Source organism: Salvelinus sp. IW2-2015, linkage group LG20 (assembly GCF_002910315.2).
Source record: "Salvelinus sp. IW2-2015 linkage group LG20, ASM291031v2, whole genome shotgun sequence".
In the NCBI taxonomy this organism is placed as follows: domain Eukaryota; kingdom Metazoa; phylum Chordata; class Actinopteri; order Salmoniformes; family Salmonidae; genus Salvelinus; species Salvelinus sp. IW2-2015.
Window position 1 is genome coordinate 36,379,586 of NC_036860.1, and position 13,181 is coordinate 36,392,766.

Here is a 13,181-nt window from a genome sequence, read left to right on the forward strand (position 1 = left end):
TGCACCCCGTGGGGGGGGGGAAACAACAGGACAGGACCGAGTTTGGGAAACCCTCGTCTAGGCTGGGCGTATAACGAAGTGGAACGCAGATTTGATTGGTTATTGTGAGCGGGCTTCTTCAACCTGCACACAGCCCTGAAGGATTTTGGTGCTAGCCAGCCAGCTGTTCTCCAACTATGGCATCTTTCGTGACAGAAGTCCTTGCTAGTTCTGGTAAACTTGAAAAAGAAGATCTCAATGGTAAAATAAGCAAGCTGTCACGGAAAGTTGAAGAAACTAAGGTAAGCAAGCGATTTAGCTAACGTTATCTAGCCCGCGAAATAATCAAAACATTCGGCTAACTTTTACACAAAGCTATATAGCTCATTGTATATAACGTGATTTTATCGTTCGAACTCGTTTAAAACTTTTGGTTTCATCGTTCGAAACGGTCTTGCTAAATTGCTATGCTAGCTAGCCTCATCTAGCTAACTACCCCGATTGGCTGTCTTAAGTAACTAATGTTAGCCTAGCTAACTAACGTTAGCTGCTAGCCAATTGCTAACTATCGTTAGCTAGATGCCAACAGCCTTATTGGTGGCAGCTAGGTGTCCCATTGTGTGGTGAACAACATTACATTAGCGCGAGCAACATAGTGGAAATTCTGGAATCGGCGGGTTGTCTTCAAAATAAAGGTCCCCATTGAAACCGATGCAAACGTATAAAAATAATCGAATCATGCCACAATTGACCCTTCGCTAAGCCCCGCCCCAGAATATTTGGAAACCAATCGCAGCGCTGCAATGGATAGAAACTGTCATCCAGTCCAACACTTCCGTAGTCGTGCACAGTCAACTCCGACTACTGTGGTTGCTGTCAACTCCTGCTCGACTCCCAAAACACGCTAAAATGAATACGCACACATATACACTCCACGTCATTATTGCAGAATCCTACTCGTAAGACTACGTTTGCGTTTTAGAGTACTGACATGAGCACGATGTTGCTCATTAACTTAGCCTATAAAAGGCCTATTTTGACTATATGTGATGTGTAGGAACTATAATATTTTTCTACGCAGATGAGCCTATTCTTTGCCATATTATAGCCCTATTCAGATGGGTAGGCTATTACTAGAGAGGTTGGTTTTGTAATTGTTATCCAAATATGTGTGTTATTCCAGAGGAAGATTCACACAGGATTCAGTTTTTCCAAACTGCCTCGTCATTAATTTTTTCAAGTTGGATTGACTCTTATGACAGAAGCCTGGGTTTTATTGTATGCGTGAATATATTTCAATGTCCTGTCTAGACTACACTGGTAACTCGTAATTTGCTGCCAAATGTATAGGTGTCCCCATAATATTTAAATTGAAGTGTGATCATAATCACTATTTTATCGATACATGGTAGGTCCTTCCTAATAACAATGCTGCTGAACCATATTTGCACTTGAGATGCGTTTTGTGGATGAGAAAGTGTATTTGTCATTTCCAAAACGTTTAGCGGATGCCTTGCTTTGATTATTTGCCTAGGACAGGGCTCTCCAACCCTGTTCGTGGATAACTACCATCATGTAGGTTTTCACTCCAACCATAATCTAGCTCATCTGATTCAATAATTAGCTGGTTGATAAACTGAATCAGGTTAGTTACAACGGGTTGGAGCAAAAACCTACAGGAAGGTAGCTCTCATGAACAGGGTTGGAGAACCCTGACCTAGGACATCAACAGCCACCCACTCGAAGTAGACTATGGCAACTAGTTACCTCCGTTGCAAAAATACAGAAGCTTGACACACAGAAATGGGAGTTGACACCGGGACTCGACGGGCATAGAGTCGAGGAATCACACCTCAGACGAGCTCATGTTTGAAACACATGAAAGCCATTGAGGGCATTACAAAAACAGCTTTCATCCAAAAACAAATTGTTTAAATGGGTAAATAATTTAACAGTGCACCAGGGTTACTTGCTACTTTGATTCCTGAAATGCAGAGCAGTAGCTAGCTAAGTTATCCAGCTAACGTAGCAAGGCTAGCCAATTGAGGCTATTTTGCTGCACTCCCCGTCCTTGTCTACAACAACTCCATTCATATTAAAAAACAGCCTACCTGTTGGTGGATAATTGTAGCCTACTCCGTCAGCGAACTTAAACCCATATTTTTCTCTCTCTATTTACTACTAAAATTAAATATCCAACCTCACCACTATGATTGACCGACAATAACAACAAGGCACACGCTTGTTGAGTTGTACTCATAAAAACTGTCAAACTGTTTTATTAGAATGTGGTACGTCATGGCCTATTCTTGTAGGTTATGTAGCAATGTCACATATATACTTTTATTTCATTTTAGACAAAGCTAAATTGTTAAAATAGTCCTATTGTTTTTGCTTCCAAAAAATGTATACACTTAAGTAATCGAACTAACGACCATTTGAATAACCATGCCAAACCCTACTTGTTTAGCATTATACAACGGTGGGTCTAATACTGGATGCTGATTGATTATAACTGCATTCCATCCAGTGTCTATTCCACAAGTTACCACCAGCTAAAACTATGACATTTTTTTACTCTCTTCCATCTCACTGGGCAATGCGTTGTCTCATCAGCCCAGCCAGGCAATTTATGAACTTGATCTCCACTATAGAAAGCATCTAGACATTATCTCCCATTTCTTTTAGACTAYCATTTGATTTTCAATAGCGGAGATTTATATAAACCTTGCTGTCAGTCTCTGACATTTGCAACATTGTTTCAATATTGAAATTCGATCTCCAGCTGTCCCATAGTAATGAACGTGTCCGGACGAGACAGACAGGCAGCTTTTCTCAGCGTTGAAATCATGAATCAGCTGGCATAATTTTTTAGGGATATATACTGTAACGACCCTGGGTTTATAAACGCGGATATCGACTCTGCAGCTTGAGCATGCTTTTGGGGCACAGTCGATAGCTCGCTGGACTTTGGGCTAGAAGGTRGAGGGTTCGAGGCCTGCTCCCTGCCTGTTTCATTACAATACAAACACATTTAAGTGCAGCTAGTTTGCTGTCTTTCCAACTTCAGTTTGAAGTGATTGTGTTGGCTAGACAGATCCTCTGAACAACACTGTCCTGACGAGAGAGCACATTTTCTTTGCCAGGCGAAATCGAAAATTACAGTCAATCATTAGCTCATTGTTATGGATATATCAAAATAAATGTCAATAGAAAACAGCTTTTAACAAGCGCAAGTACAGCTACTTTGCTGTTATTCGGGCTGCACTGTTTTGACTTGACTGTAAGTTAGTCGTAGTTGGCTAGCTAGCAAGCAAGGTGGGATAAGAATGTTGGCAGCAAGTATGGCAATGGAACATTTAGAACGAACAACTGGGTCACATCCATAGATACAGAAGAAAAAGACTGGGTCATGTCTCTGGCAACCGAACTGAAAGAACCAACGACCAGCCGGCTTGGGTAGCAACCCTAGATTTGTGTCGGGACTATATCTTGTGGAAAGATTAAATATTATGGATAAATTAATCAAAATAATTTTAATGTAAATCATTATTTGTCTCAAGCGTAACACCCGTGCCAATATATCCTCAACACCAGCTTTTATTTTGAAGGCGAACCACCGATTCCACTGTTGCTCACGCTAATGTTGTTCACGACACACGTCTAGTTGACTACACTAAAGTTACTAGCTAGCTACAAACTAGTAGCTACAAACTAGTAGCTATAACGTTACAGATGAGGATCATGTCAGAAGTAGCTGTACCTACCTAGCTAGCTACGCTAGCGCCTTACTAAGCAATTGTCTAGCAATGTGTTCTGAACAAGTTAGCTTAGTAAGAAGCTAGGTTACTAGTTTACTCTCGCACACTATACAACTTTTGATCACTCGTGACCATTCTACCTAGACACCACTGTTCAGTGTTGAATGACGTGTCATGGTCGTGCCTACGTACTCTGCCCAAATGGAAAAATAATGTATTGTGCCTCTTTTTACCAGGGGTATATTTATGCAATGTTGTATAGCTTTGACTCTTCTCGTCTTTGCCTCACGCTTTGATTCTTTCCCTCAAACTCACCATCTGCGTTTCTCCCATAGGAAGAGGTATGTGACATTATTAACAAGAGGTACAATGAGTTCCTACCTAGCATGCAGGGGGCAGAGGCACTTATGGGACAGGCCGAAGAGGTCTCTAAAGAAATTGACATCCTCAAAAGCTGCATTGAGACAGAGGTAAGCTTCACTAACTACTCATGGGTCATTGTGTCATGGTCATGGTTCGCCTTGTGTTTTTGGAGGTGTTATTTGATTGACAGTTGGCAGAGATCTACTGTTGACTGTGTGTGTGTGTGTATACAGGTGCAGAATAATCTACATACAGCTGTGACTGAACATGCCAAGCTGAAGCAGCAGCTGGAGAGAAACACTACTGTCATTGCCATGCTCAGGCACCTAGAAGAGGTAGCCTACATCCCTCCCAACTGTAGCTCTAACCTGGTCCCCACTGATATCTACACATGGCCCTGTTTAAACTGAATGTTATTTATAATAATGCACAGATTTAGCACTTGGGTTCTGTCCTTGTGTACCTGGCCCGAGACACGAATTTGGGATGATCATCAATAATATTGGTAAATGTCAAAGCATATTTACATGTTTTTCTGTTGTCGATTTAGTTTCACATTGCAATGGAGGAGTTTCACAAAGCCCTACTGGAGAAGAATTATGTCATTTCGGCCAAGCAGTTAGAAAAGGCCCGGCACAGTGCAGACGCTCTGAAGGCGTGGAAAGGCTCTGAGCTGCCCCTGCTGAGAGCCCTCAGCTCAGAGCTCACTGTCCAGAGGGAGAACCTCATCTACCATCTGGGGGATGAGTGGAAGAGACTGGCTGTCTGGAAACTGCCTCCTTCCAAAGGTAAAAAAGACTCTTCCAGGCATTGTGGGGGGGGGGCTGGTCTGATGCTTGGCGTCTTAAGCACACGGCTTAATTTATTGACCATGCGATGTTAGTAAGTAGCAAGTAGCCATTCTAGGGCACTTGTATTGAGGATAAGTAAGCTGCCTGAGGGTTATCAGTTGGGGGTATAGCATGGAATCCCCTGATATAAATTTATTATTTAAAACATTTCATTTGACTTATTGTGGTAAATTGCACTCTTCTAGTGATGGGGGGGGGATAATCGATAGTTACGTGTTTGGACATTATATAGTATCGTTTCGACAATATCCAATATAATTTTTTCGTTAGTTGGCTGTACCTGCATAGCTTGTTCTCCATCTTCTTTTTAAATAAGAAGCCAGTAATTTATTTCCATGACTGATCAAAACTGGTTTCTCATGGCTCTCTTGTCCCTATACAGTAGACATATGGTGAGCAATATATTTGGAACATCGAATCACAATACATATCGTATCGGCACCTAACTATATTGTGATAATATCGTGTCTTGAGGTCCCTGGCAATTCCCAGCCCTGCTTGATTCATGTTAACTCAGGTGAACAGTGGTACCGTGTTATGCCACCACAGACACTGATTGTGTGTCCATCTGTCCTCAGAGTCGACGGGGATGAAGTCGTTCCTGAAGATGGAGCTCCAGCTGACCCTAGGCGGGACCAAGGAGCCCCAGCAGAGCCCTCCCCCTTTGCTTTCCTGTGTCCTCCAGGCCCTGGCCATCCAAGGGGAACTTCAACACAAGATCAAACTCTTCAGTAAGACCCAGTGGCCAGTAAATTATTATTTTTTTTTACTGTAAGGCTGACCACATTTTATTGAAGTTGAAACCACCTTGTGAAATACCCCCTATTATTTGAATAAGGATTATTTTCTGTTTGTATTAATCGGACTATTGAGTTTTAATAATGTGGACCGCCTCTGTTCTGTACATACACTGTGAGGCTGCTTCCATAGCATCCTGTTAGTCCATCATGAGACAGCCAGCCTCTCTCCGCTCTAGGCCAGGTGCTGCTGAAGTACCTGCTGAAGCCCCTGATCACGTACCCCTCTCTGAATGTGGAGGTGTCGGAGCAGCAAGGCGAGGGRACCATACTCTCTCTCCAGTGTGCCGAGACCCCCGAGGAGCACCCAAGTCCCTCGCAGGTCTACACCAAAGTCCTGGTGGTACTCAAGACCCTACACACACACCTGCTAGGTAGGCACTCCTGGTTTCCCACACACAGATTAAGCCTAGTCCGAGACTAAAAAGCTACAGTATTTCAATGGAGAATCTCCATTGGTCATGCTTTTTAGTCCCAAGACTAGGCTTAATCTGTATCTGGGAAACTGGCCCATGGTCTCTTGTTTAGAAGGATTATTGAGTTTCAATTTAACAAAAAAATATCCTTTGGTCACAGCAAATATGAAACGAGTTGATATGCCAGCCGCCATTTTAGAGCRGTGCCATTGGCACTATAACGATGCGTCTCTTTTGTTTTGCTTTGCAGACGTATCCGTTGCAGATGTATCAGTTGGKGAGAGAAAAGTGTCTGTCATACTGGGAGACCTGGTATGGCAGGAGATGTCTCACTGCATCATCCATGAGTGCCTCCTGCACTCCATCCCAACCAATAGCAGTCAGCTTGAACAGTACAGTGTGGTATGTATCAAAGGCTAACCAAGTACTCCGAATAGACCCTTATCAGTCTCCAGGATTCTGAGATCAGAATTTTTCTAGCAAAATCAACAATTCCCCGCATATTATGCAAAGGCTTGTAAATTTGACCAATGACCACACTTTCCACATAAAATAGCAAAATCCTCGCAYTATTATTACATAAAACTAACCCATTACAGCAGTACAAAAAGAGGGCTCGCCATTTCAACCAATCTCCACATTTACTGCATAAAATGGTTCAATCAAGCCACACGTCAACAAACTTTTTTTCCCTTGTCAGCAGATATGTGACAAATTAGACAATCTTTGCATTTTGCCATGTAAAAGGTCAGAATTGATGAAGCAATGCAGTTTGTTCCTGTTGGTTTTATCAAAGAGATACAAATAACTATATTTTTCAAATGAATAACTTGATATAGACTATGTAAAGAACATTAGCTGCAAAGACGTGCTAGAAAGGAGACTTTTCATTTTGTCATTCATACCACCCTGTACGTTCTCACCCCCAGGTGATCAAAGAGACTGAGGAGTTTGAGAAGTCCCTGAAGGAGATGCAGTACCTCAGAGGAGACGCCACCGAGCTGCTCAAGTACGCCCGGGACATCAACTGCCACTTTGCCAGCAAGAAATGCAAAGACGTGATRGTGGCGGCACGCAAGCTGATGACTTCTGAGATGCACAACACCGTAAAAGTGTGTGATGTTCTCCTACAGTCTATCCATGGTCTTATCTGTGTGGTTTCTATTTATTAGGTACACAGTCAATAGCCACACAGATGACTCCCGATGTACAGTATGTGGTTTCTTGCCACTGCAACATGTGAATTTATGCACTAAATCAGAACCTACAGATACCCAGAGAAAATAAACACAACTAGGACAGGTGAACTGCTTTGCATCTTGCACTGCAGGTAAATGCACAGAGGTTGGACTTGACTGTACTTCTAACATCACTTCCTGCCAACAGATCACACCAGATTCTAAGCTCTCGGTCCCCAAGCTGCCCAGCCCAGGCTCTGGAGACAACAAGGGCAAGCAGAAGGCCAAGAAGCTTGAGGCGCCCCAGTTGGAGAACGAGAAGCAGCTGGGTGCACTGACGCTGTGCCTGCCTGTGTGTCGCATCAGCGAGTCGGTGCAGCAGCTGATGGAGCTGGCCCTGCACACGCTGTCCGAGGCCGTGGGCAGCTCCAGCCAATGGTACGCTCTCATGTTACCCACTGCACATGATGACATAATATTAACTCTTCAGCTTTAGCCCAGTGTTTCCCTGAAGTTTTTAGTTTTGCGAAGATGACACTACTTTTTTCCCCCCTCATTTGTCCCTCGAAGTGCTACCCAACTGTTCTTCACGGTGCGGAATATATTCCAGCTGTTCTATGATGTTGTGCCTACATACCATAAGTGAGTATATTCAGTTAATTTCTACTATATTAGCATTTCCCCCCCCCGAGACTGTCTGTCTCACTGACTTCTCTCTGTGTCTCTGCTCTCCAGAGGGAACCTACTCAAGTTCCCCCACCTGGCAGCCATCCAGCACAACAACTGCATGTACATCGCCCACCACCTGCTCACCCTCGGCCACCAGTTCAGGCCACACCTGCCTGACCCCCTCAGCGAGGGCGCTGCCACCTTCGTGGACCTGGTGCCCGGCTTCAGGAAACTGGGTAAGAGAATGAGCGTGTCCCATGGCTTGCCCAGCATTAGAATGGCTACACTCTTGATGGGCTTTTGTGGTGGTTGAACTGCTGTTGTTTTTATTTCCAAAAAGGATGATGAGACCAGGGAGATTTGAGACATCCCAACTCCGGTTTTGGTGAAAGCTAGAAATGTACATTCTCCTATCTGACTCTAGCTGTGTTCCCCAGGCGCTCAGTGCTTCCTGGCCCAGCTGAATGTCCAGAGAGCAGAGATGCTGGAGCGTCTCTCCACTGCACGCAACTTCTCCAACCTGGATGACGAGGAGAACTACTCCGCAGCCAGCAAGGCCGTCAGGCAGGTCGGTGTTCAAGTGAACCAGCAATATAGCTGAAAGAGATCTACAATTGTCCATATGATGACTGTAGCCACAAATATGGCATTAGATCTCCAGTATTTTCAAAGAAGTTGTCTCAAATGGCAACTATCAGCCAGACATTCTAGAATTGTGAGTTAAGCATCAGTTAAAGGGATAGTTCAGGGGAAATGTATGTTTTGGTCAAACTTTGAAGGAAGCATGATTAGCATAGCAGGAGGCCATCAATTGTTGGGACAATGCTAATTATACTAACTCATGCCTGTGGCAAAAGTAAACAACGGATTATTGTGGATGTTGTCACTACTGGCCTACAAGACAACTCAAGGTAAGAGGAATTTGCCCCAAACAACTTTTGGCTGAATTCTCCCTTTAAGCTTCAGATCAAAAGTTAGAAATGCTTGGCTTGTATCAAATGCACAGTTAAAATTCTTACAGGATGTGGTCACTGTTCCATCACTGAAAATGACTTGTTTCATTTGCAGGTCATCCATCAGCTGAAGAGGCTGGGCACAGTCTGGCAAGACGTTCTACCAGTCAACATATACTGTAAAGCCATGGGGACTCTACTCAACACTGCCATCTCAGAGCTGATTGCCAAAATCATGACGCTGGAGGTGAGGGCAGGTTCTTATTTGATAATGTGACTTGTTTTCTCCATGATTTTACAGAGGGCACATATTGTTCATCTTGGTTGAATGAGTGGTCTCCCTCATCCTATGGTTTCTATGCAATTTGCTCCTCTAGGATATCTCCACTGAAGATGGGGAGCACCTACACATCCTCTGTCAGACTATTATCGAAGAAGGACCCCTGGTGTTCATTCCTCTGCCTGAGGAGAGCAAGAACAAGAAGTACCAGGAGGAGGTATCCGTGTACGTGACAAAGTGGATCGCCTTCAAGGAGCTGGTCATAGTGCTGCGAGCTAACCTGCAGGAGATAGTCGACAGGTACAAAAAAGGAGCTTCTCAAATCACCATTAAAGCGATTTCATTTTCATCATAATAAAAAAATATATGTATCTATAGTAGTCGTGTGTACACTTTTAGAATTGTGGTTGTCGTTGTTTTATTGGTATACCACTGAGTACTCTGACTTGTCTTTGTTTCCTGTCTGAAGGTGGGCGGAGGGCAAAGGGCCTCTGGCACTGGAGTTCTGTAGTTCCGAGATGAAGAGCCTGATCCGAGCTTTGTTCCAGAACACTGAGAGGCGGGCGGTGGCTCTCAGCAAAATCAAAGACTCTTGATTCCAACAGATGACCCGAATATGCGCAGCACTTTCCTTCACTGCTGTGGAAAAGTGTTCATTAATATCTTAATGCCTAGTTGTGAACTGTGGCATATAAATTGCTGTTTTAAAATCCCAATAACGCTTCTACTTTCAGCAAAGCCATTAATGCAATGAGGACAAGCTCTACCACATTACTGCAAAAGGCTAGGGCTATTGCCTTTCATGAAACTGTTTTCTTTCTCCAATATTTCATAAAGTTATTTGTACCTGAAACTGCATTCTGAATGAGCATTATGTGAACTGAAGAGATCAGATGGGACATTTCTACATGTCTCTTCAACCATGATAATCCAAATGCTTTACTATTTATGTTTCGTGCTTGGAATTATTTTGTAGTGTACTTAGAAATTACATTGTGAGTTGATAATGCAGGAATATGGTTGAAGAAGTGCTGGTAGCTACATGGAGCAACCAGTACATCTATCAGTTAATGTACATTTTAGTTATGCGATAAATTTTCCTATCAAATTCAACAAACTAGGGTAGTATTCATTATGCTGATTAAGTTGAAACACTTTTCGTCTGTTGCAAAAATGTTGCAACAAATAATTTACTCAACGCTCATCAGCGTGACAAACTGTTGTGTTAGTCAGTGGAAATTGTAGTAAATTTACATTTTATGGTTTCTACTCATTGTAATTCCAATCCAAATAGTATCTATAAATTATTGATTATTCCATGCTCTGAAGTGGAGTGAAGTCTGCGTTCCTTTCAATTTATTCCACTCATATTTTTTTTGAAGAGACACGACTGAACTACAACTTCCGTTTAAGAAAAAAATGGAATTCAACAGCGTTTGGCGTAAACTGTTTCCGGCGTAATAAATAAACCCCAGTTTTCGTTGAACTACGTCCCATGTGGAAATTTCCGGTTTGCGTTGACGTCATATTTATGCGTCTACATGCTTGTGCGCCAGCGTTTACATGCGGTTTAGCTGAACCACCAAATATTTATTTTAAAAACATCCTTGAATAGATTTATTTAACCATGGAGAAGGGCAAACGACCAAACGTGTCCTCCAATAAAAAAATGGGAAAGAAAAACCCAACCGACACTATTGATCCTGTGAAGAACTTCGAGCGATGGAAGAAGAAATACAACAAGACGAAAACACGAGTTAAACAAGAGAAAAGACAGAAAAGGAAACCTGAATGGCAGGTGGAGAAAGAAGGTATTCAAAGGCTTGTCAACAAATATAACGAGGTAAGCAATTTGAGGTAAAATATCCACAGGAAATTATTTGCTCGATTTTTTAGTGCCAGTAACGTTACCAAAGATATGTACTGCCAGTAACGTTACTGTTATAATTTCTATCACATGCGCAAAACCATCCATGTAAACACATGCTAGACTAATGTTATGAATCGCGTGCATGTACTTCTGTCTTGTGTACATTCCTTAAGTTATTTATTTTTATTTAACTAGGCAAGTCAGGAACAAATTCTTATGTACAATTACGGCCTACCTCCGTAACTGCCTTGTTCAGGGGCAGAACGACAGATGTTTTTACCTTGTCTGCTCGGGGATTCGATCTAACCACTTGGCTACCTCTGCCGCCCAAATAATTGTGTTCAATATTGATGACTGACAAGTGACGTTTAGGTTTTTCCTATGTAAATCTGCATGGCTATGCTGTACAGGCAATGGAAAGTATCGCCACAAACGGTACTACTAGGACTGCAAATAAGCTATCACGTTTTCAGTCTAATCAAAGCAATCTCCTGTCCCGTAAGACATTTTACGATGTCCTAGGCTAGATAACGTTTCTATTGTAATGCTAGCTAAATTATTTCTCTTGACAATGATTTCATCATATTACTCTTCAGGGGGTGTGTGTGTGATAAACTAACACCTTTGTCATCTAGATAAATGCCAAGGATGCTGAGAGGTTTTCAGATTTCCCCATCTCAAAGAATACCCTGCGAGGTAAATATCAATTGGTTATGAAATGACCTTGACTGTGCCATGCAATATGGACCAACATGCCATTGTTATGCCATTGACAGTTTTGTTGTTTACTCCAGGTCTGATGGAAGCACAGTATCGTCAGCCCACAGAAATACAGAGACAGACCATTGGCTTTGCGTTGCAAGGTAAAGATGTTCTGGGTGCTGCAAAGACTGGCTCTGGAAAAACACTGGCCTTTATCATTCCTGTGAGTACCCAATTGTTTTCTACTGTATGTCTGTGCAATATTGCGAGCTGATATGAAGGCAGATGCAGTGTGCATCCATTATTTGGCGCTATTGATGTGTCATTGCTGTTCACACGTGTTGGTGTTATTTCCAGGTATTGGAGTGTTTGTATCGTCAGCAGTGGACAGCCATGGATGGCCTGGGGGCCCTCGTCATCTCCCCGACACGAGAGCTGGCCTATCAGACCTTCGAAGTACTCCGTAAAGTGGGCAAGAACCACGATTTCTCTGCCGGCCTCATCATTGGCGGAAAGGTACTTTATTTACTTTCAAGTGCCGGTATTGGCAGTTCATTTCAGGTTGGTTTTGACACCTGTTGGTGTTGTTTGAAATGAAAGGTTTGTGCCTGGTTATTATGTTGGATTCCAGAGTGTAATCTCTGTGGTATGTTTTTTTTGTAGGACCTGAAAAATGAGTCTGAGAAGATCCACCGCACCAACATCATCATCTGCACGCCAGGACGCCTGCTCCAGCACATGGACGAGACTGCTGCGTTCCACGCCTCCGATCTGCACATGCTAGGTACATACGGCAGAGTTACCCCTTAGCTACTAGGCCGTCATAAAAATAGTTTCGCTGTGGTATGAGCAAAAAGTTGTTTATGGGCATTTTACATTCTTACTGTTAATGTTAAGCAACTTTGCTTTAGTAGCTCTGTTTGTTTTGATCTGTAGTCAGATCGTTGGTAAAAATGATGGATTTCTGACGTGGTTGACGTCATGTGATTTTAATTATTTTTAGTTTTGGATGAGGCGGATCGTATCTTGGACATGGGTTTTGCTGACACTATCAACGCCATAGTGGAGAACCTCCCCAAGACCCGTCAGACACTGCTGTTCTCAGCCACACAGACCAAGTCAGTGAAAGACCTGGCCCGCCTCAGCCTCAAAGACCCAGAGTACGTCTGGGTGCACGAGAAGGCCAAGTTCAGGTAGGGGCTCTATTATATCACACACAACAACAACGCCACTATAGTCCTGTGTCTATAGACTCTTAGCATTTACAAATCTGTCAGTTGGTGTTAACATCACTTAGATTTCTATGAACTCTGGAAATTAAACATGACAGTGCCTCYGTTAAAAATGATTGTGCAGGGTGAT

The 13,181-nt window shown here is 42.9% G+C and overlaps 2 protein-coding genes across 3 annotated transcripts in view; both read left to right on the forward strand.

Annotated features, from left to right (window-relative positions):
- The first annotated feature begins 86 nt into the window (after positions 1 to 86).
- zw10 (zw10 kinetochore protein) lies at positions 87 to 10,100 on the forward strand. Its single transcript, XM_024012524.2, has 15 exons — positions 87 to 281; positions 4,076 to 4,210; positions 4,337 to 4,438; positions 4,654 to 4,891; positions 5,533 to 5,685; positions 5,931 to 6,125; positions 6,418 to 6,569; positions 7,097 to 7,279; positions 7,554 to 7,783; positions 7,916 to 7,987; positions 8,081 to 8,250; positions 8,452 to 8,582; positions 9,083 to 9,214; positions 9,345 to 9,547; positions 9,717 to 10,100. The coding sequence occupies exons 1-15, from the start codon at positions 177 to 179 to the stop codon at positions 9,841 to 9,843; spliced, it is 2,328 nt and encodes a 775-aa protein (XP_023868292.1). The 5' UTR covers positions 87 to 176; the 3' UTR covers positions 9,844 to 10,100.
- A 661-nt stretch (positions 10,101 to 10,761) lies between these two features.
- ddx10 (DEAD (Asp-Glu-Ala-Asp) box polypeptide 10) overlaps positions 10,762 to 13,181 on the forward strand; it is a 61,522-nt gene continuing 59,102 nt past the window's right edge. The window contains exons 1-6 of one of the 2 annotated variants that reach the window (XM_024011896.2): positions 10,762 to 11,090; positions 11,753 to 11,813; positions 11,912 to 12,042; positions 12,177 to 12,335; positions 12,483 to 12,603; positions 12,823 to 13,012. In XM_024011896.2, coding sequence (XP_023867664.1) covers positions 10,875 to 11,090; positions 11,753 to 11,813; positions 11,912 to 12,042; positions 12,177 to 12,335; positions 12,483 to 12,603; positions 12,823 to 13,012 — 878 coding nt within the window. In that variant the 5' untranslated portion in view covers positions 10,762 to 10,874. The remainder of the gene's footprint in view (positions 11,091 to 11,752; positions 11,814 to 11,911; positions 12,043 to 12,176; positions 12,336 to 12,482; positions 12,604 to 12,822; positions 13,013 to 13,181) is intronic. The other variant, XM_024011895.2, reaches the window with a different exon arrangement.